The sequence below is a fragment of the Anas acuta genome, chromosome 16 (assembly GCF_963932015.1).
Source record: "Anas acuta chromosome 16, bAnaAcu1.1, whole genome shotgun sequence".
Lineage (NCBI taxonomy): Eukaryota > Metazoa > Chordata > Aves > Anseriformes > Anatidae > Anas > Anas acuta.
In genome coordinates this window covers 15972557-15991615 of record NC_088994.1, presented here as the reverse complement: position 1 = coordinate 15991615, position 19059 = coordinate 15972557, and the positions used below count along the sequence as shown (strand labels likewise).

The window sequence follows — 19059 nt, the reverse complement described above, 5'->3', positions numbered from 1 at the left end:
CACATTTTCCGGGGGCTTGAGGCCCCGCAGCTACAACCCCACAGCGATGTTTTGGGAACTCCACATGCAAACAGCACCGGCCATGCCCCCGCAGCATTGCCCTCGGTGGGAAGCCACCCCTGCCACCCCACAGGAGAGCCACTGGGAGCAAACTGCAGGGTACTCACGTGGATCCTGTTCTGCTGCAGCCTCTTCACTGCTTTGAGCTGGAACCTGCTGGGAGCTGCGGGGAGGCTGGGTGGTGCAAACCCCATTCCTCCCCAGCCCCATCCTGCTGACACCTTGTAGTGCAGCACTCACAGGTGGGGATGATGCTGCCCAGCTGGGCCAGCAGCATCCCCCTGCGGGCACAGGTCCCTGGGGGCTCCCTCATCCCTGCTGTCCCCTTTTCCTAACGGGGACAGCGTTCCTCCCCCCAGCCAGAAAGGGAGATTTGAGCCGTGCTCTGAGTACCAGACGCAGGCTCCCAGGGGGGAAGGAGCTGCCGGGGAGCGGGGATGGCCTCTGCCCTGGGTGCTTTCAGGAGACAGCACAGCCGGACAGGACATGGCCATCAATAATTAATGATTGCTCATTTACTGCTGCCTGATGGCTCTGGCTGAACGCAGGCAGCTGCCGGGTGTCCCCAGGGCCCCTCTGCACCTGCGGGCACTGCGCGGGGAGCAACGAGGGGGCAGCAAGCAGAGGGGCTTTGCCCCTGCTTTTTGGGGGGGTGTGCCAAGCAGCGCTGCAGCTTTTGGCACCCCAAATTTCCCATCTTGTTTTCCTTAGGATAACTCAGCATCATCCCCCTCTCCTCTCAGCCCTGCCAGCCCTGGCTGCTTCCCTGCTCCTGGCACCGAGCGAGGTGCTGCAGGGGGGCTCCAGCCCTGGCCCCCAGCGTGCTCCCCCTGCACAGCCGAGCCCTCCTGCCAGCCCCCTGCTGGGACACGCCGCACAGAGGTGTTTACACGCAGCATTTCCTGGTTCATGCTATAAACCCACACCAAGGCTGTGTGCAGAGCAATGGCATCTCCAGGCCCAGCTCCGCCGCACGGCAAAAACATATTTATTTTGGCAGATCCGGTGTGCACAATTGGAAAAAAACAGGTAAGGGCAGGGTTAGCTGCGAGTTAATGTTTGACTGCCTTTGAAGCGCATTTCAGCCTGCAAAGTGTAAGGGTTAAGCAGCTTCACCTTCCCTGTGCAGGGAGCAGAACAGCCGGGAAAACGCTTCTGAGCATCTCCCCTGGTGGCAGGGTAATTACCTCCCTCTGGTCCTGCATGTCACCACCTCTTAGGAGAGAATTTCCCAGCTGATCCAGGCTTATCCAGCCGGGCTTTGTGTGGCTGAGGAGTCGGTGGGCTTGGACTAGCTCCTGGGCTTGGGGCTAATCCGTGCAAGCCACTGAGATGAGGCTGTGCAACAGCCCCTTGGCATCGCCTCATCTCCCAAGGCACAAAGAGGAGACGCAAATCCCCCTTCCCTCAGTCCCAAGCCCTTTTCCGGGTAGAAAGCACCCGAATTACCCCAGCCAGGGGGCTGGAGAGGGCCAGGGCACTGCCCCTGCTCTGCTGCTCCTGGCAGAGGCCAGCACTGGGGGTGCAGCGTGGGGTTGGGGGCCAGGACAGGGCTGGCGCTCAGCCCGTGCGTCAGAGCCGCCAGTGGAAATCCCCTGCTCGCTGGCGCAGAGACCAGCACGGCTTCCTGCACCGCTCAGCATCCCCTCCCCATGTCCCCAAAACGCTGGCCTGGCCGGAGCAGCACCGAGCTGGGACCGGTGGATCCTACCTGGTACCCCAGCCCCCTCCCCAAAACCGCAACCCACAGCGCTCGGCACCGCTGCCTCCTCCGGGGTGCAGGCAGGGCTTGGGTTAGCCACAGCCCTGAGCGCACAGGGGCAGGGCAGGCAGGGCAGGCAGGGCAGGCAGGACTTGCTCTGCAGTGGGGAGGCCAAAGGCAGGCTCAGTGAGCAGAAAAACCCTGCCAGCGTGGCCGGTTCGCACAGCCCCACGTGCTCTGTGCCATGGGGCTGTGTCCCCGTCCCCACACCCTGCGGGGAAACCCGGGGCTGGGCGCAGGCAGCAGGGGGAGGCCGGAGCCTGGCACAGTGTCACCGCTTATTCATTTCGAGGATTTCAAGCTCAGAGCAGCCTGCTGGCTCTCGGGAGCCTTGTCTGCTTCCTAGCCAAGAGGCAACTTTCTCTGACTCAGAACTGGAGAGGAAACCCACCCGGGCAGCGGGGATGGAGGAGCTGCAGAAGTGGCCGCAGCCCCGGGCACGCTGCCCCCCAGCCTGCCCACACGGTTGCCAAACCCTGGTGGGCCAGGGGGGGCTGGGGGCAAAGCGGGGTGAGATCCCCCTGAAAGAATTTTAGTAGATAAGATGGGCTCACGAAGCCGAAGGAATTTCAGTAAATAAGCCAGGCTGAGGGACAGGTACCGTGTCTTCCCCTACCTATTGTGCAAAGAAACTGAAACAGGAAATTCTGAGATTTCTCATGAAAAACAGTTCCTGATAGAAACAGGAAACGCATTTCCAGAACCAACTGAAACCGAATCTGCAGTTCAAGCAGAAGCTGAGGAGCTAACGAGTCTGCGCCGAGACGAGAGGTCAGCCAGTGGTGACGAGGAGGACTCGCTCATCTTCATCCCCACGACCCCCGGCGACCACTACCAGAAAGCGCTGCGCAGGCGTGGATAGGAGGAACTGGTGAAAATGAGTCCCTGGAATTAATTTTAATACAAAATGGCGATAAGTCATGCGTATGTACAGGTGTCTCGAGAAGCTTCATGCCTTCTCCACATACAACCAAGGCAAGTGCCGCGTTGGGGCGCACACAACTTTGGTGAGACCCCCCCAGTGCTGAATAAATGTTATGTATTTTACAACCTTACTGACCGTGGAGTTTGCTGTCCACACGCCACCCCTTCCCCTTCCCATGGGGTGGCTGAGCTGGGCTCCTGGCTGCAGGGAGGGCCAGGCCCCACTACGGGCAGCGGGGAGCAATGCTCAGGAGCCAGCCGGGGGCAAAAGGGTCAAATGGGGCCATGTGCCCCCGTTCATCCCACCCACACGAGCAAAAAGCCCCCGTGAGGCTGCACGAGCTCAGCAAGAGGCACGGTGGCCATGAGCAATGCGCCCACCTGCGGGGCCACCGGTGCCAGGAGCCCCCGGGGAAGCGGGCAGGCAGCGTGGGCACGGGATGGGCCAAGCCCCTCCATCCCCGTTCCCATCCTGCTTCCCCCCGGTACCCCCCGGTTCTTCCCAGTCCCCCCCGGCTCATCCCTGGGCCGGGAGAGGGGCGACCCTGGGGGCAGCGTGGGGAGCCCTGAGGGGGCACGGGGAGGTGCCCCGGTGCCCAGGGCAGCAGCGGGGGCTCCCCGCAGCACGGAGCCCCCAGGCACGGTCCCCTCAGGGGGGGGGTCCCCGGTGCCCACCGGTGCCCTCGGTTCCCCCCCCACCCCTCCTGGGGCTGGGATCCCGGCAACGCTGCGGAGGAACCGAAAGCGGCGTCCGGGAAAACGAAAGCGAAAGTCCCCGACGCGCCTTCGCTTTCGCCTCCCCGGCGCGCTCCCGAGGGCACCGCGGGGCAGGGCCGGGCGCGGGGCTCGGGGCGCGATGGCGGAGCCGGGGTCGCCCATGAGGCTGAAGGAGTGGCTGATCGCCCAAATCGACAGCGGCCGCTACCCGGGGCTGCGCTGGGAGGACGGCCGCAGGACGCTGTTCCGCATCCCCTGGAAGCACGCGGCCAAGCAGGACTACCGGCAGCAGCAGGACGCGGCGCTCTTCAGGGTATGGACACCCCCCCGGACACCCCCCGGGCATCCCCGGTTCTGCACCCCAAAGGGCTCCCCTGGCTCCCTGCCGCCCCCTGCCCCACGGTTTTGACCCCCCCTGGCCGCCCAACTCAGCCTCGAGGGCTCCCACGCGTGGGCTCCCCCCTCCCCAATCCCCTCCTTCCATCCCCTTCAGCCCGGTGAGCGGAGCTGGGGGCCGGGATCCGGGCAGCCCCTGCAGCACCGAACCCACCCCCCCAAACCCCCCCTGCCCGCAGGCTTGGGCCGTGTACAAGGGGAAGTACCACGAGGGCACGGACAAGGCCGACCCGTCCACCTGGAAGACGCGGCTGCGCTGCGCCCTCAACAAGAGCACCGACTTCCAGGAGGTGCCCGAGCGCAGCCAGCTCGACATCTCCGAGCCCTACAAGGTGTACCAGATCGTCTCCGATGGCACCCGTGATGCAGGTACTGCCCCGACACCCGCTGCCTGCTCGGGCTTGGGGCTCACACCCAGTGCCAGCCCCGTATCCCGCGGGCATCACCACCTGGGACCCTTCCTCCCCACTCCTCTTCCTCCCCACTCCTCTTTCTCTCCGCTCCTCCACGATGCCCTGGGCTGTTCTCGGGCAAAGCCCTTCCCGAGGCTGTGCCCTGGCCACCCGCTGTGGGTCAGGGCTGGGTTTGCTTTCCCTGGGGAGCCAGCACCTCCCCGGGGGCCGTTCCCGCTGTCTGTGGGGCTCAGTGATTTTTTTCCTCGCTCCCCACAGAGAACGATGGTGGCCCGCAGCCCCCAGCCGGCGAGGACCCTCAGGTGAGCCAGCCCCCACCTAAAAGTGTGCTGTGTGGGGGGGTCCAGAGCTGGCTCAGGTGCCCCCGCTGCCAGCCTGGCCCTCACCACTGCTCTCATCCCCAGGGTCGTGCCGCGGGGAGCCCAGCTGAGGAGGGCGTGCGGGGCGCCGGGGGGTCCTGCCACGCGGCTGCGCTCCCCCTGCTCTCTGCCCACCCGGCTGAGCGAGGTGAGAAAAGAGCCCTGGGGGTGGTGGGGGCACGCAGGATGGGGCTGGGGCAGGAGGGGATCGCTGCCCCCCCGGAGGCACCCCGCTTCCCAGAGCCTTGGGACCGTGGGAATGGAGACCGAGGCTGGGGCTCCCCCCTCGTGCGTCCCAAAACGAAGCTGCCTGGTTGCGCACTGAGGGGATTTAACGAGGTGCAGCAGCTGTGGGAAGCCCCCACCAACCCCGGGGGCCAGGGCTGGGACAGGACCCCCTTGGGGACAGCTGCCCACGTCCCTCTGCCATCTCCATCCCGACCCAGGGTACCACATACGGGGAGCCTTCTACGGCTGGAACCCGACCCACGGCCACTTCCTCCCCAGACCCCCGTCCTACCTCCCCGTCGAGGACGTCAACCACTCAGGTAGGAGCTGCCCTGACCGGGCTGCAGCCCCCGGTGCCCCCCCAACCTTGTGCTGACCCCCCCCTTCCTTCACCACAAGACTGCTGGCTCCACGTCCGCCTCTACTACTGCGACGTGCTGGTGAAGGAGCTCACCACCCGCACGGCCGAGGGCTGCCGCATCGCCTCCCGCGCCGAGCCGGCCGAAAGCGAGCGCCTCTACGGCCCCTCGTGCATGGAGCAGATCGAATTCCCCCCGCCGCGGGCTCTGGGAGGCAGCAGCCGGGTGGCCGGCGTGACCGAGGTGCTGGAGAGGCTCCTGCCCCACCTGGAGCGAGGGGTCCTGCTGTGGGTAGCCCCCGAGGGGGTCTTCATGAAGCGCCAGTGCCAGGGCAGGGTGTACTGGAACGGGCCGCTGGCCCCGCACCGGGACTGGCCCAACAAACTGGAGAGGGAGAAGACCTACAAGCTGCTGGACACGCAGCAGTTCCTGCAGCGTGAGTGCCCGCGGCCCCCTGCCACCCTCGGGGTGACCTCCAGCCCCCCGCCAGGGCGTTGGGGACAGGTCCCATCCCCTGGCACGGTGTCGGGGGGGGGACCCAACGCGAGCGGCCGGTGTCTTGCAGAGCTGCGGAGGTACCTGAGCCAGGGGCAGCCGGCGCCGCAGTACCAGATCCACCTGTGCTTCGGCGAGGAGTACCCCACCAGCGCCAGCCACCACTTCCAGAAGCTCATCATGGCCCACGTGAGTCCCTGCGGGGGTGGCGCTCACCAAAACCATGAGCTTGGGGGGGGGGTTTCGGGGGGCAGACCCCATCCTCCCGGCGGCTCTGTGCCTCCGCAGGTGGAGCCGGTGTTTGCGCGCGAGCTCTTCCATCACGCCCAGCGCATCGGCCCCACGCTGCTGCGCGACTGCCCCCAGCCCTGTGCCCCCGGCGCTCCCGGCCACATCGTCCACGTCCTCCAGCAGCTCTGCCAGCCCTGAGCGGGGCAGCCGAGGCGCGACAAAGCCTCCACCGTGCTCACGGCTGTGGGGAAAGGTGCTCAGCCTCCCCGCGGCTGCGCTCCGACCCTGGGGACGAGCAGCCTCCAAGCAGCGATGGCACAAGCAGCCGTGCGCGGGGCACTTGGCGCAGCGGGGACGGAGGTGGGTGGATGCTGGATGGAGCAGGAGCCGTGTTTTTTTCCCGAGAACTGCTGGGAACCATCTGGGGGGGGTGGCTGGGTGCTTGTTGGGCGCGCAGGGCAGCGATCCGGGCTGGCAGGGGACAGGGACAGGCAGCTCCGTCCTTGTGCTTGGCACCGCGGGGCCGCGCTGTTTGTGGTGTGCAGGAATAAAAGTTGTGTTTCCTACTGCGGCCTGGGGCTGGGGCCGTGCCAGCAGCACCGCGGGGTGCCGGGACGAGGCGGGTGCGGGCAGCAGGGGGAGCTGAGCCGGGCACAGCCTCGCGGCGCAGGGCAGCGGGCGCTGAGCACCCCGCGGGGAGCCACGCGCCCTCGACACCCGTCCTGCCCTCCGGTTCTGGCCCCGTGGTGTGGCCGCAGCAGAGGCAAGGTGCCCGTTAGCTGCCCTTGCAGCGTGGCACCGTGTCCCAAAAAGCACGTGCCTCAGTTTCCCCCGGTGCTGGGTGAGGAGCGGGGGTTGTGGCGCACCCTGGAGGCGATGTCCCCAACCAGTTGGGCACGGTGCAGGGACACGGCGTGGCACGGGGACCTGGTGCGCAGCGGGGATCCCGCACGCTGCAGGGATCCCACACACCACAGGGATCCCACACACTGCAGGGATCCCACACACCGCAGGGATCCAGCAGCACCCCAGGGCAGGAGGCAGCCGGGGAGCCGAGGTGCAGCTCAGCCCCATCCTGCACGCTGCAGCCCCCGCACCCCACCAGCATCAGCTCCCCGGGGGAGCAGCGTCCGGGCAGGATGAGCCCCAGACCCTGGGAACCTCCTGTGGGAAGAGGGACTGGGGCAGCGGGGCCGTGCCCTGGGGAGGCCGTGGCGGTGCCAATGCGTGGCCGCTGGCTCCTGGCCGCAGGGCTGGCCCTGGCGGCGCGTCCGGCCGCAGAGCCCGGCGCTGGACGATGGGGCCCCCGCTCCGCCCTGGGCGGCCCCGCGGTCCCGGAGAGGAGGGGCCCGCCGCCCCCTCGCCGGCGGGGCGCGGGAGGCTGGGCTGCTGCGGGGTTTTAACGGGCTCGGCCGGAGCCGGACGGCAGAAGCAGGAGCAGCAGCAGAGCAGGACGGCCACGGTCGGGTGGGAGGATGCAGCCGGACATCCCCGTGGGCAGCGCGGCTCTGCGCGGCCGGCCGGCCACCGACGGCTCTTTCCCTGGTCCCTCTCCGCCGGTTGTCCCCGAGGCCACCAAACCGCCCTACAGCTACATCGCCCTGATCACCATGGCCATCCAGAGCACGCCGGAGAAGCGCATCACGCTGAGCGGCATCTACCGCTACATCATGGGGCGCTTCACCTTCTACCGCGACAACAAGCAGGGCTGGCAGAACAGCATCCGCCACAACCTCTCGCTCAACGAGTGCTTCGTCAAGGTGCCCCGCGACGACAAGAAGCCCGGCAAGGGCAACTACTGGACGCTGGACCCCGACTGCTACAACATGTTCGAGAACGGCAGCTTCTTGCGCCGCCGCCGACGCTTCACCAGGAAAAGGGGGCTCCGCGACGTGCCGGGTGCCGAGGGGGACGAGGGGCGCAAAAAGCCCCCCAAACCCCGCTCGCGGGGGCCGCCCGCTGCCCTGCCGAGTGAGGAGGGGAAGGCGGAGGGCGGATTCGCCTCGTCGGTGGCCTCCGGGCGCCTGCTGGGCCCCCCCGAGCTGGCCGAGGGTGCTGGCGGAGGGGTGCCGGGGTGCCCCGAGCCCTGCGCCCGGCGGCCCCCCCCTGGGGCCAGGCAGCCCTGCCTGTACGTGCCGGACGCGCCGCAGCCCAAGGGGCCGTTCTTCGCCAAGGAGCCGTGCTGCCCACCCCCACATGGGGCCCCCCCGGAGAGCCGGCCAGCGGCCCCTCCCCAACCCAAGGAGACTGCCTTTGGGGGGCTCCCGGCGGCTCTGCAGCTGCCCCGGCCAGGTCAGTACCCGGTGCCCGGCGAGCGCCCGGCGCAGCACCGTGCCCTGCTGCCCGCCGAGCCCAGGGACCCCGCGCAGGACTCCCCGGCCCCCACCGCGTCCCCCCGGGGCGAGCTGGAGTGCAAGGAGTCGGCGGCCCCCACCTTGGGGCTGGGCCAGCCCTTCGGGCAGGTGCCCCCCATGTTCCCCAGCGCCCTCCTGGGTGCGGGCAAGCCCCCCGCGCCCTGCTTCCTTGACGGCGATGGCTACAAGCAGCCCCCCGTGCCCGTTTTCGGCTCCTTCGGCCGCTCGGGGCACGAGGCTCTGGGCGGCAGCTACCAGTGCCGGGTGCAGGCGCTGAGCTTCTGCGTGAACGAGCGGCCCTGCGGCACGGCGCTGGAGCACCTCCTGGCCACAGCCCCCACCGCAGCCCCCCCTGCCCCCCGCCAGGCGCCCTTCGGGGCTGCGGGGCCACGGGCGGGCGAGCAGAAGGAGGCGTGGGGCGCGGGGGGCGCGATCCCGCTGCAGGGGGGCAGCGGCTACCCCTTGGGGCTGCCCCACTGCCTGTACCGGACACCCGGCATGTTCTTCTTCGAGTGATGGACTGCTCCCCCCCCAACCCCCCCAGCCTCCCCCCGGCACCGTGCGGGGCTCCAGCGGCGGAATAAAGCACGTTCGCCCACGCTGCCTCTGTCATCTCTGCGCCCTGCTCAGGATGGGGAGCGGGCAGGGGCGCAGCGGGGGCTGCTCTGTTCCCATCCCCCGAGGCCACCCACCACGGCTCCCAACCTCATCGGCAAGGGGCAGGGGGACGTGCTGCCCCCCCAGGAGTGAGCCCCGTGGCCCCACATACCCCGCACTGCTCGCTTGAGCCCGGCTTCACCCCGTGCTGCGCGTGTGGCACCAGTGGTGCCGGCCTCGGTGGGGGCCCCACCTGGAGAGCCGCTGGGGGGGTTGTAGGGGCTCTGTGGGATGGGGCGCAGGTGCTTGGCACGGTGTAGGGGGTATGGGGGACCCCACAGCTCCCCGAGTAGGGGGTCCTGCAGTGCCAGGGCTGCCCGCGGGCACGGCTGTGGCTGCAGTGGGAACGGCCGAGGAAAGCGGCTGCGTCCCGGCAGGATTCCTCCACCCTGAATCATCCCGGGCGGCTGCCGGTGAGGAGGCACCGGCTGAGTCACTGCTCCCACCGACAGGCTGGGCACGGGCTGGGCTCTGCTGGGGTGGGGTGGGATGGGGTGGGATGGGGTGGGATGGGGTGGGGTGGGGTCCCCAAGCAGCCCCGGGGCCAGAACGTGGCCACCAGCCCCTCTCCGTGTGCTGGGGTCGGCATCGCCACCTCGCCAGGACGGAGCCGTCCCGCTGCCTTACAGCCCCGAGCTGGGCCAGGGTGATGCTGGCCAAGTGGGGACCTGTGCCCGTGCCCCCCACCCCCTTATCCCTGTTAAAGGACCCCCTGGGGGGGGGCAATGCCCCCAGGCTGGGGGATGCAGGTGCACGGGGCTGCCCCAGGCTGATCCCGCTCCACCTTGGTGGGGCCGTGGTGCGCACGGGAGGAGGATGCTGGGGGGGCTCCCCGTGATGTGTGGGGGCTGGCTGTGTGGCCAAGACCCCGGCTCCACAAGGCGAGCAGGACACAGCTCGGCCAGGCCCCGGGGGTCTCGGTGAGGGCCGGTGCTGGCGTCACTCGGGGACCAGGAGCACCGGCACCGCGTCAGCCCCGTTATCGGCCCAGACGGCCGCTGCTGGGCCAGGAGGGGCTGCTGCTCGTCATCGCTGCAGCAGCGACGGTCACTCGTCCCTGGGCTTTGCTTTTTCTCCCTTTTTTTTTTTTTAATCTTTTTTTTTTTCCTTCCCTCCCCTGTGGAAAACAATATTTGAGCGCCTAGATCATGCTGGCGTCTCCGGAGCCGTCTGCAGCGAGCGCGGCTGACCTCAGCCCCCTCCTTCGCTCGGTCCCCCGGGGGCGAGGGAGGAAGCGAGCGCCGCGGAGCCGTGCCCAGGGGCCGTCTGGTTCCCACACAGCGCTGCCGGGACGCTCGCCCGCCCGGGCTCCCAGCCTCTGCCTGGGAACGCGCGGCCACGGCCCCCGGGCAGAGCCGGGCGCAGGGCCCAGCGCTGGGAGCACGGCGGGACCCAGCCCATCGCTGCCCCCCGGGATGGGGACCCGTCCCCAAGACACCCACGAGGTGCCGAGGTGCCCGGTTCGGTGCTGGGGCTGCAGCAGGATGGGTGTCCCCGTAAAGGATGCAGAAGGGTTGGAGCTGGGGTTTGTGGGGTCCTGGGAGGGTGGCCCCAAGGGGAGCGGAGCCCCAGCTCTGCTGCCTGCAGCCCCCGGCATCGCTGATCCCTGAGCTCACCGGGGTGGGATGGGGATGGGGCAGAGCCTGGCCACCTCCTGTGCCACCACCGCCTCCAGGGCTCCCTTTGCCCGTCCCGGCCCCGCTCCCCAGCACCAGCCCTGGCCCTGGCCGTGGGCCCGCTCCTCTCCCTGCCCTTCCTCCTCCCCGGCTCGCTGCCGGCTCACGGTGGGTGGCCTGGCCCCCCGCCCGCGCACCCGCTCCCAGCGTGGGCCATGCCGTGGCCGGGGAGCGCGCCACAGGGGGTCCTGGTGCAGGATCCCGAGCCCCCCAGCTCCAGGAGAGGTCCCAGTGCTGGTGGTGGTGGGTGCTGGTGGGCGGCATCGCCCACTCGCACTCTGTCCCCTGGGGCTGGTGTGGCCACGGGGATGAGGATCCCCACGTGAAGAACGGCACCGTGGGCGCATGCTGGACCGGGAGCAGCCCCGTCACCGTGCCCACTGCCGTGATGGAGGCACGAAGGGGACCCTTGTGGGGTCCTTGGTTGGAAATGGGGCTGAGGAAGCCAAAGCAGGCTGCAGGGAGGGGTCCCCATCATTCAGCCTTGGGGTGCCGGTGCCTGCATGCCCCCGCACAGCACCGTGCCCCCCGGAGAGGCCACCCCGCACGGTCCCACCCCGGGGCAGCCGTGGCTCAAGCCGCGCTCAGGGCCAGGCTGGGAACTGGCACCGGCACCGGGGCCGCCCTGCACCGGGCTCTGCAGCCCCCGCGGCGAGGGCAACGCTCGGCTCCTGGGGCCCAGACAGGAAGGAGACGTCACCGCCGCGGAGCGTAACTGGAACCAGATGGGGCCGCGCTGTTTTCCAGGACCGCAGGGTGGTCACCGGCAGGAACTGGTCAAAGGCTGCCGGCAGGAAGCGGGCTGGGAGGGACGCCCTGGGCCGAGCGGCGACCCTGCCTGCGCTGCCTTAACCGCTTCGGGGCCAGCCGGGGACAGAGGGGCACAGGGTGGACCCCAGGGATGGACCCCGGGTGCGTGGGGCTGGGGGCTGGGGGCTCCGTGTGCTGGCTCAGCGGGACCCCCCCAGCCTTTGCCTGGGTGGTGCTGCAGCCGTGGGGACACCTCTGTCCTGTCCATCCACCCGTCCTCTCCTCCATCCATCCATCCATCCATCCATCCGCCCACCCACCCGATCCCCCTTTCAGCTTCCCAGCCCCGTGTTGAGCTGCAGCCCTCAGCTCCTGGCTGCCGGCTGTGCACCCCCAGGGGTTTAACGCCCCCCCCCCAGCCGGTGCCCAGGGCGCGGGGCTGCTCTCAGACCTGTACATTTATTTACAAGAAGCCGAGCGCGCGGGCAGGGCCCTGCAAGCCATGCACCGAGCCCAAAGCCACATCCACCTGCTGCCACCAGCGGGGCTGGGGGGCTGCTTCCCGCCCCCATCCCTACCCCGGGCCAAGCACCGAGGGCTCTGCGGCAGCCACGGAGGGCACCGGCAGCCCCGCAGCGTGCACAGCCCTCGCTCCACGGCACAAAAAAAAAGCTGGGGGCAGAGCCCGGTGCCAACCAGCACGGGGCAAGGCTGGAGGCTGCAAAGCTGGGGGCTGCCGTGCTGCGAGGAGGGGGGCTCAGGGGAGGAGAGGGGGCTTGGGCTGGGCGAGAGGAGTGGGCGCAGCACCCGCTGCCCCGGCACACGGTGGCCCCGGCACGGCCCCGCTGGCGGCCGGCAGTTCCTGTGTGTTGGTGGTCAGCGCTGAAGCAATCCTGCCAGGAGCAAGGAGGGGGGGGGAGCGCAGCCCCAGCTGGTCTGCATTAGGGCTGCTCGCCTTTATCTGGCTGAGAAAAGAGGGGAGGGGGGGGGGAAACGCGTGAAGGAGAGGCTGCGCTGCCCCCCCGCTGGCAGAGCGGAGGGCAGGGGTGAGGAGGAACACAAAGCCTCCTTCTTCGCTCGCTGGCTCCCAGCTGGGGACGCTCCTGGAAACGTGCTCGGCGCTTCCTCCCTTCCTGTGCGCGCCGCCGCCCTCCCGGCTCCGGCATCCGCGCGGTGGTGGGGAGGCGATGCCACGGCCCCTGGCCCCTGCGCCAAGTCCCCCAGGGGGGTGTCCGGGTCTGCACCTGCCTTCCGCCCCCCTCCCTGTGCCACAAACCTGCTCCCACCGCGGGAGCAGAGCCCGGCACCGCGCGGGGCAGGTGGGCACCTCGGGGTGCAGCAGGGCTGCGGTGTCTCCAAGCGGAGGGTGCCAACCTCGTGCCCGTGTGGCTGTGAGCGTGCAGGGCTGGCAGCAGCGCTGGCATCGGGCTGCTCCGAAGTCCCAGAGGAGCAGCGTGAGCGGGGAGCGGTGCTGCGGGTTGGGGAGCGCTGCTACGTGGTGCTGCCGTGCCGGGAAGGAGCGTGGAAACCACCTCGCAGTCCGTGGAGATGCAGCGGGGAGCCTCGGCTCGCTGGGGACGGGGGTGGCTCAAGCCCTGTGAGCGCACAGAAGGCGGCTGTGGGTGAGGAGCCCGCGGGGTCCGGGTCTCCAGCAGCCCCCCCGGTGCCCGGTGCCGGGGCAGAGCAGCGGCCGCAGGGGCAGGAGCGCAGAGGTGGCTTCGTGGCGAGGCGCAGCGGGGGCTGGAGCTGCCGGTTGATGAGCAGAGCTGGGGCTGCGCGGTGCCTGCGGGGCTGCCCCTGCCCAGATCCTGCTCCTGGCCAGGGGTGAGACCCCGGCACGGCCCCGGGATGGGGCTCGGCACGGCCCCCGAGCCCCCTCTCCGAGCGGTTCCTCCGGGCTCACGGTGCTCAGCCCCCGGCCCACGCTCAGACGCCCAGCGCCGTCAGCGACCCCGAGCTGGTGATCTTCTTGAAGCGGTTGGCAGCACACACCCCGATGAAGTTTTTCTGTAAAATTCAAGAGGAGAGGCACGAGTCCGGCTGCAGACCTCGAGGCTGAACCCGGCGGCACTCCCAGCGCTGCTTCGGGAGCTGGGCTGGGGAGCTGGCAGCCGCCCAGGCACTGCCTGCACCAGCTTTTAGGGGAGATTCCTGGGGCAGGGCTAACACCAGCCCCAGGAGCTTCCCTCCCCTCCATCCTGATGCCACTTCTGCCACTAAAATGGGTGTCAAAAAGGCACCAATGTTTGGGGAGGTCCCACCCAGGGGGCACCCAAGCTCCCCCAGACAGCAGAGCGGGGCGGTGTTGACCCCTGTCCCGTTCCATCCCATCCCATCCCATCCCATCCCATCCCACCCCATCCCACCCCACCCCACCCCACCCCACGCACCTTCCAGCGCCGCCGCATGACGTATTTCTTCAGCAGCACCTGGGACTTGAGGCGGCGGTTGCAGCGCTTCGCCTTCTCCGCCAGGTTGTTGAGCCAGGGATGCTGCAGGCACTGCCCCGCGCTCATCCGGCCGCTGGGGGCCAGAGGCCAGCGGGTCACCACGGGTCCCCCCCGCAGCCCCTTTCCCCCCTCTGACCCCTTCTTGTGCCATCCAAAAGCCCCCCGACCCCAGAATCCTGCGCCCTGGCCATCAGCCCTAGGGATGTGCCCGGGGACCGGTGGGACAAGGAGGGACCGTGAGCGGTCCAGCGCATTTTGCTCGTGGCCAGTGGCCCTGCAGGGACAAGGGGCTGTGCTTGGGGACAGCCAGAGGCCAGGGCAGGGCTTTGGGGACACAGCTGACCCCAGCACAAGGGGCTGCACCCGGAATGCACGGGTTGGGCAGGGCTGAGAGCGCACAGATGGAAGTTGCCCACCCTGGGGTCACCACGGCACCCAGCGTCGCACCTTTTCTCTTTGATGATGAGGTTTGAGACAAAATCCTTGGCCTCATCGGAGACGCTCTCGAAGGTCTCCTCGTCGAAGTACCAGTTGGCAGCCAGGACGTTGTTCAGGGTCTCGGTGTCGTTGTCACCCAAGAAGGGGGAGAGGCCGCTGAGGCTGGGGGAGCGGAGAGGGACGGGTGAGCAGGGGGGGCCCTGGGTTGGGGCACCCCAAATTCCCCCTGCACGGGGCTAACCCGGCTCGGGGGCTGCCCCCAGAAGGGACCCCGACGTACAGCATGTAGGTGATGACGCCCATGCTCCACATGTCCGTGGAGTAGGAGACCTGCTCGTAGTTGACCACCTCGGGGGAGAGGAACTCGGGGGTGCCAAAATTCACTTTCAGCTTCTCCTGGGGGTTGTACCTGCGGCCGGGACGGGGGGGTTCAGAGGCAGGGTGACAGGGTGGCTGCCACCACGGGCAGCCGGACAACGGGGAGAGGGGGAGCACGGCACCTTCGAGCCAGCCCGAAGTCGATGATCTTCACCATGTGCCCGGTGGCGGCGACGCAGAGGATGTTCTCGGGCTGCGGGGACAGGGACCCCCCGGTCAGAGCCCAGCTCCCGGGGCGAGTCCCCCCCACCACCAGGAGCATCGGGAGCCCCCAGCGCCCCGTCCCCGCACCTTGAGGTCGAGGTGGAGGACGCGCATGTGGTGCATGAAGCGGATGCCCTCGCAGATCTGCCGGACGAACACCATGCAGTCCACCTCCGTCAGGTGGTAGTCGTCGTCCACGATGCGCTCGAAGAGCTCGCCGCCCTCAATGCTGCACGGGCACGGACGGGGGTGTCCCCGGGTCAGCCGGGGGGTTCCCTCCCCACCCCATCCTCCTGCAGCCCCCTCGCCTGGGCGTTGAGCCCCGCGCAGCCCTGGCACTCACAACTCCATGAAGAGGATGATCTCCCGCGGCGTCTCGATGGCATCGTAGAGCTGGATGAGGTTCCTGTGGTTCAGCTGGTTCATCACATCGATCTCCAGCAGCACCATCTCCTGCAGCAGCAGCCCCACCGGGGGGTCGGTGTCAGCCCCAGCCGAGCCACTGGCACGGGGCCGGGCTGGGTGACAGCCCCTGGGGAAGGGGGGGGACGGCAGCGAGGAGCCCCCCGGTTTGGCACCCTGGAGATTCCCTCGAGATCGGTCAGACCTTGTCCTTGGCGCCCTGCTTCTTGATGACTTTGGCAGCCAGCTTGAGCCCCGTCTGCTTCTCGGTGCACGTGTGGACTTCTCCAAACTTGCCTCTGCGGAACAGGGGAGGCGTTGGTGGCACCACGGCCACCTGGGGACCCCGGCACCCACGGCAGCAGCTCCCCGCAGGCAGGGGCTGGGTGCTGGAGGCTCCCCGGGGACCCCTTCACTGAGCCAGGTCCTCGGTCCCCCCACAGCCCGGACCCCTTCTTACCCCCCCAGGATCTCCTTGGAGCTGAGGTTGAACTGGGAGCTGACGCTGGCCGAGCGCAGGGTGACGATGCGGTGCGCGAAGGGCGCGGGCGGCGGGGGGACATCGTCTGCCGAGAGAGAGAGGAGGGGGTGAGAGGGGAGCTGCCCACCGGGGGACCCCGCTGCCGGCACCCCGGGGTGCCCCGTGCTGGGAGCTCGTCCCGGTGCCTCCTGCAGGTCAGGGACCCCCAGCAGCTGCCCGGCACCCCCAGCATCACCCTGCTGCGTGTCTGTCACCCTGCCATGTGCCTGGTGGCCACCCGTGGGCCACCAACACGCGTGTCACACTCGCCCTCTCCAGACCACGCTGCTGCGTGCCTCCCTTGGCGACCACCACCCCATTTGACCCCCCTCCGTGCCACCCCATCCGTGCCCTGCTCACCCCCCCAGGACAGACCCCGCTCCGGGGCACCCCGCGCACCCACGCTCCCCACTTTGTCACGAGCTGGCCCCTCAGGGGACCCCCCCCCAGCCCCCTCCACTCGAGGGTTTGGCACCCCCCAAGGACGGCGGTGCAGGACAGGGGACACGCTGTCCCTCGGCAGCGGCCAGGCGGCGGCTGTCAGTCCCGGGGCAGGACGGGCTCCGCGTCCCGCCGGGCAGCCCCGGGCAGCGCCACGCGTGCCAGGCTGGGCTGGGAGAAGCCTGGGGAGGGGACACGCCGCATTTAGCCCTGTTTACAGTGAAACCGGAGCTCGAAGGCTGCCGGTGGGCCACGAGCCAGGAGCAGGAGCTGGCGGCCCAGGAGGGCAGCGGCGGAGACGTGGCAGACCCCAAGAAAGGTGGTCCCGGGGTGCCACCGCCACCGGGCTGAGGACAGAGCCCAGAGCACAGGGGGCTGGGGGGGGTGGCGCAGCCTTACCCAGTATCTCAAAAGGGTCTTCCTTCCCAAAATCGGGGGTGAGGTAGGGGCTGGGGGGTGGCTCTGCCTCCGTCGAGGACGGCTGCCCCGCGGCACCGGGGCCGGGCTGCTCGGCGTCCCCGGGAGGCTCCGAACCGGGCTGGGGCTGCCCCGTGGCACCGGGCAATGTCCTCTCCTGCGGGGTGCCAGCGCTGCCCGCGGGTTCAGGCTGCTCGGGGGGCCGCAGGACCCCCTGGGCTGGGGTGGGCTCCCCCAAACCTTCCGTTGCCGGTGCCACCGCGGTCTCCTCCGGTATCATCTCCATCCCGGCCACCTCCAGCCCGGGCTGCTCCTCCCTGGAAGCAGGAGCAGGAGGTGAGCAGCGCCCCGAAACCCGCACCCGGCCCCGTGGGACCCCCTCCTAGGAGGGCACCAGCTCGCTGGGCAGCCCCCAGGGACCCCTCCCCGGGTACCTTTGGCAGGCGGCCGGGCAGCTCAGGCTCTGCAGCAGAGCCGGGCGCGAGGGCTCGGGGCCCCTGGGGGGCTGCTCCCTGCTGCTCTCCTCCGCTTTGTCCCCTTCATCCTGAGCCTCTGCAGCATTCGGGGTCTCCTCTTTCGTGGGCTCCTTGCCCCCATCCTGGGCTGTGGCTGCCTCTGGGGCTTTTTCCTCCTTCGTGTCTTTCTTCTCCCCATCCTGAGCCTTTGCAGCACGTGGTTCCTCCTTGGTTCCAGCCGCGGCGTCTTCCTTGGGGGGCTCTTCTTTGCCTCCATCCTCAGCCTTTGTCACCGCCGTGGGTTTTTCCACCTGTGCAGCCTCCTCCCCTCCATCCTGAGCCTTGGCAGGAGCTGCTGTGGCTTCGTCCTTCGCAGGAGCTTCTTTGCCTCCATCCTGAGTCTCTTTTGCAGCTGGGCTTTCCTCCACCTTTTCGGCTGCCTTCTCCCCATCCTGCGCCTTTGCCGCAGCCGGGGCCTCCTCCTGTGTGGGCTCTGCTTTTCCTCCACCCTCAACCTCTGGAATACCGGCTGCTTCCTCCTTCGTGGGCTCTTCCTTGCCTCCATCCTGAGCCCCTGCTGGGCCCTTCTCCTGTGCCACGTCCCCTGCCTGTGGCTCTGCTGCAGCCTCAGCCTCGGGGGGCTCCCCCTTCCCTGCGCCCTGAGCCTGGGCAGCAGCCGGCTCCTTCCCCTGGGGGGGCTCTCCCCCAGGCTGGGTTTTCTCCTTCACGGGCTCTTCCTTTCCTCCATCCCGAGCCCCAGCAGCAGCCGGACCCTTTTCCTCCGAGGGCTTTGCCTCAAATCCTGGGGGCTCCTCCTTGGCAGGCTCCTTTCCCCCCGCACCCTGAGCCCCACCAGCCTCAGCCTTCTCCTTCCCGGACTCTTCCTGCCCTGCGCCCTGAGCCTGGGCTGGGGGCTCTGTGTCCGGGGGGGCAGCAGGGACAGGAGGGGTCGTGCTGGGCTCAGTTCCAGGGGGGGCCGTGCTCCCAGCCCCCCCGGTGTCAGCCGTGCTGCCCGCCACGCCGTCCTGCTCCATGGGTCGGCGAGGCTCCTGCGGGAGAGAAGGGGCGAGCTGGAGGCTGCGGCACAACGGGGGTCCCGGGGGGGCTCCTCTCCCTCCACCCTGGGAGTTTTCTCGCTGGTGGCATGGGGACAGGCCCCGTGTGGCCCCCCAGGTCCATGCACCGCCCCGTTGTGCCCCGATATTTGCTGTGCAGTGACTGATCCATGGCCTGACCCCGGCACCTGTCGCTGCCACGGCACCGCGCAGGCAGCCGGCACGGCCGGGGTGCCAAACGCAGGCTGCGACCCCCCCGGGGAGGGACAGGGGACACCGGGTGGCCACACGGGGAGGGGGTGAGGGGAGCATCCCCGGGAGCTGCCGGCAGAGCACGGCCCCGTCTGCTGGGGGGTCCCACGCCGAGGGGCTGCAGGGGTTCGGGCAGCACCCGTGGGTGCCCGTGTGCCAGCGCAGCTCCAGGCCAGCAGCAGCCCCCAGCCCAGCACCACGGCTCTGCCCTGGCCCCTATAATCCTGACCCTTGTGGGAACAATCCCACCGGTAACCATTCTGGCACTGGGGCAGCCGCTTACTGGTTTTACTGGGCTCGGAGCTGCAGGCAGGGAGCAGCGTGAGGCTGAGCCGTCCCCGTTCCCCACAGCCTCAGCTCCCCAGTTTCGGGGTTTGGCTGTCCCCAGGGCCACCCCACTGCCCCCAGCATGGGACCAGTGGCTACAGGGACCCCAAAGACTGCAGGGACCCCATTGCCCACCCACATAGCCCCCCCCCAAGCCCCCTTTACCTGGGGTCCCCAGGGCAGAGGGCAGTCAGGAGAGCAGCATCGGCGCTGTGGCAGCGCCTGGCCAGAGCAGCCCCTTCTATACTGGGTGTAACGGAGCTGGATTAGTGCAGGGAGAGAGGAGTATCCTTTACACCAGCAGGAGCCGTCCCGCGTCCCCTTTCCCAGCACCTGTCA

At 69.0% G+C, this 19059-nt stretch overlaps 3 protein-coding genes across 3 annotated transcripts; 2 read left to right on the top strand and 1 right to left on the bottom strand.

Annotated features, from left to right (window-relative positions):
• Nucleotides 1-3415: 3415 nt before the first annotated feature.
• LOC137865281 (interferon regulatory factor 4-like) lies at nt 3416-6514 on the top strand. The gene is made up of 8 exons (XM_068700207.1): nt 3416-3776; nt 4039-4228; nt 4531-4574; nt 4677-4779; nt 5078-5179; nt 5259-5654; nt 5784-5902; nt 6002-6514. Exons 1-8 carry the CDS (start codon nt 3603-3605, stop codon nt 6140-6142), a joined length of 1269 nt encoding a protein of 422 aa, XP_068556308.1. The 5' UTR covers nt 3416-3602; the 3' UTR covers nt 6143-6514.
• Nucleotides 6515-6662: 148 nt separating this feature from the next.
• Nucleotides 6663-8896, top strand: FOXS1 (forkhead box S1). The gene has a single exon (XM_068700206.1). It carries the CDS (start codon nt 7420-7422, stop codon nt 8812-8814), a length of 1395 nt encoding a protein of 464 aa, XP_068556307.1. The 5' UTR covers nt 6663-7419; the 3' UTR covers nt 8815-8896.
• A 2925-nt stretch (nt 8897-11821) lies between these two features.
• Nucleotides 11822-19059, bottom strand: MYLK2 (myosin light chain kinase 2). Its single transcript, XM_068700526.1, has 12 exons — nt 18886-19059; nt 17066-18135; nt 16614-16948; nt 15714-15819; nt 15459-15552; nt 15195-15304; nt 14939-15080; nt 14770-14840; nt 14550-14678; nt 14279-14431; nt 13772-13904; nt 11822-13388 (listed from the first exon to the last, which is right to left on the bottom strand). Exons 2-12 carry the CDS (start codon nt 18118-18120, stop codon nt 13308-13310), a joined length of 2409 nt encoding a protein of 802 aa, XP_068556627.1. The 5' UTR covers nt 18121-18135; nt 18886-19059; the 3' UTR covers nt 11822-13307.

Coding starts and splice junctions, on each gene's coding strand:
- MYLK2 (XM_068700526.1), bottom strand. CDS start 18,120: ATGGAGCAGGACGGCGTGGCGGGCAGCACGGCTGACACCGGGGGGGCT. Junction 15,553..15,713: donor TCCAAGGAGATCCTGGGGGG/GTAAGAAGGGGT, acceptor CCTGTTCCGCAG/AGGCAAGTTTGGAGAAGTCC. Junction 14,432..14,549: donor GGCGTCATCACCTACATGCT/GTACGTCGGGGT, acceptor CCGCTCCCCCAG/CCTCAGCGGCCTCTCCCCCT.
- FOXS1 (XM_068700206.1), top strand. CDS start 7,420: ATGCAGCCGGACATCCCCGTGGGCAGCGCGGCTCTGCGCGGCCGGCCG.
- LOC137865281 (XM_068700207.1), top strand. CDS start 3,603: ATGGCGGAGCCGGGGTCGCCCATGAGGCTGAAGGAGTGGCTGATCGCC. Junction 4,229..4,530: donor CGATGGCACCCGTGATGCAG/GTACTGCCCCGA, acceptor CGCTCCCCACAG/AGAACGATGGTGGCCCGCAG. Junction 5,655..5,783: donor CACGCAGCAGTTCCTGCAGC/GTGAGTGCCCGC, acceptor GGTGTCTTGCAG/AGCTGCGGAGGTACCTGAGC.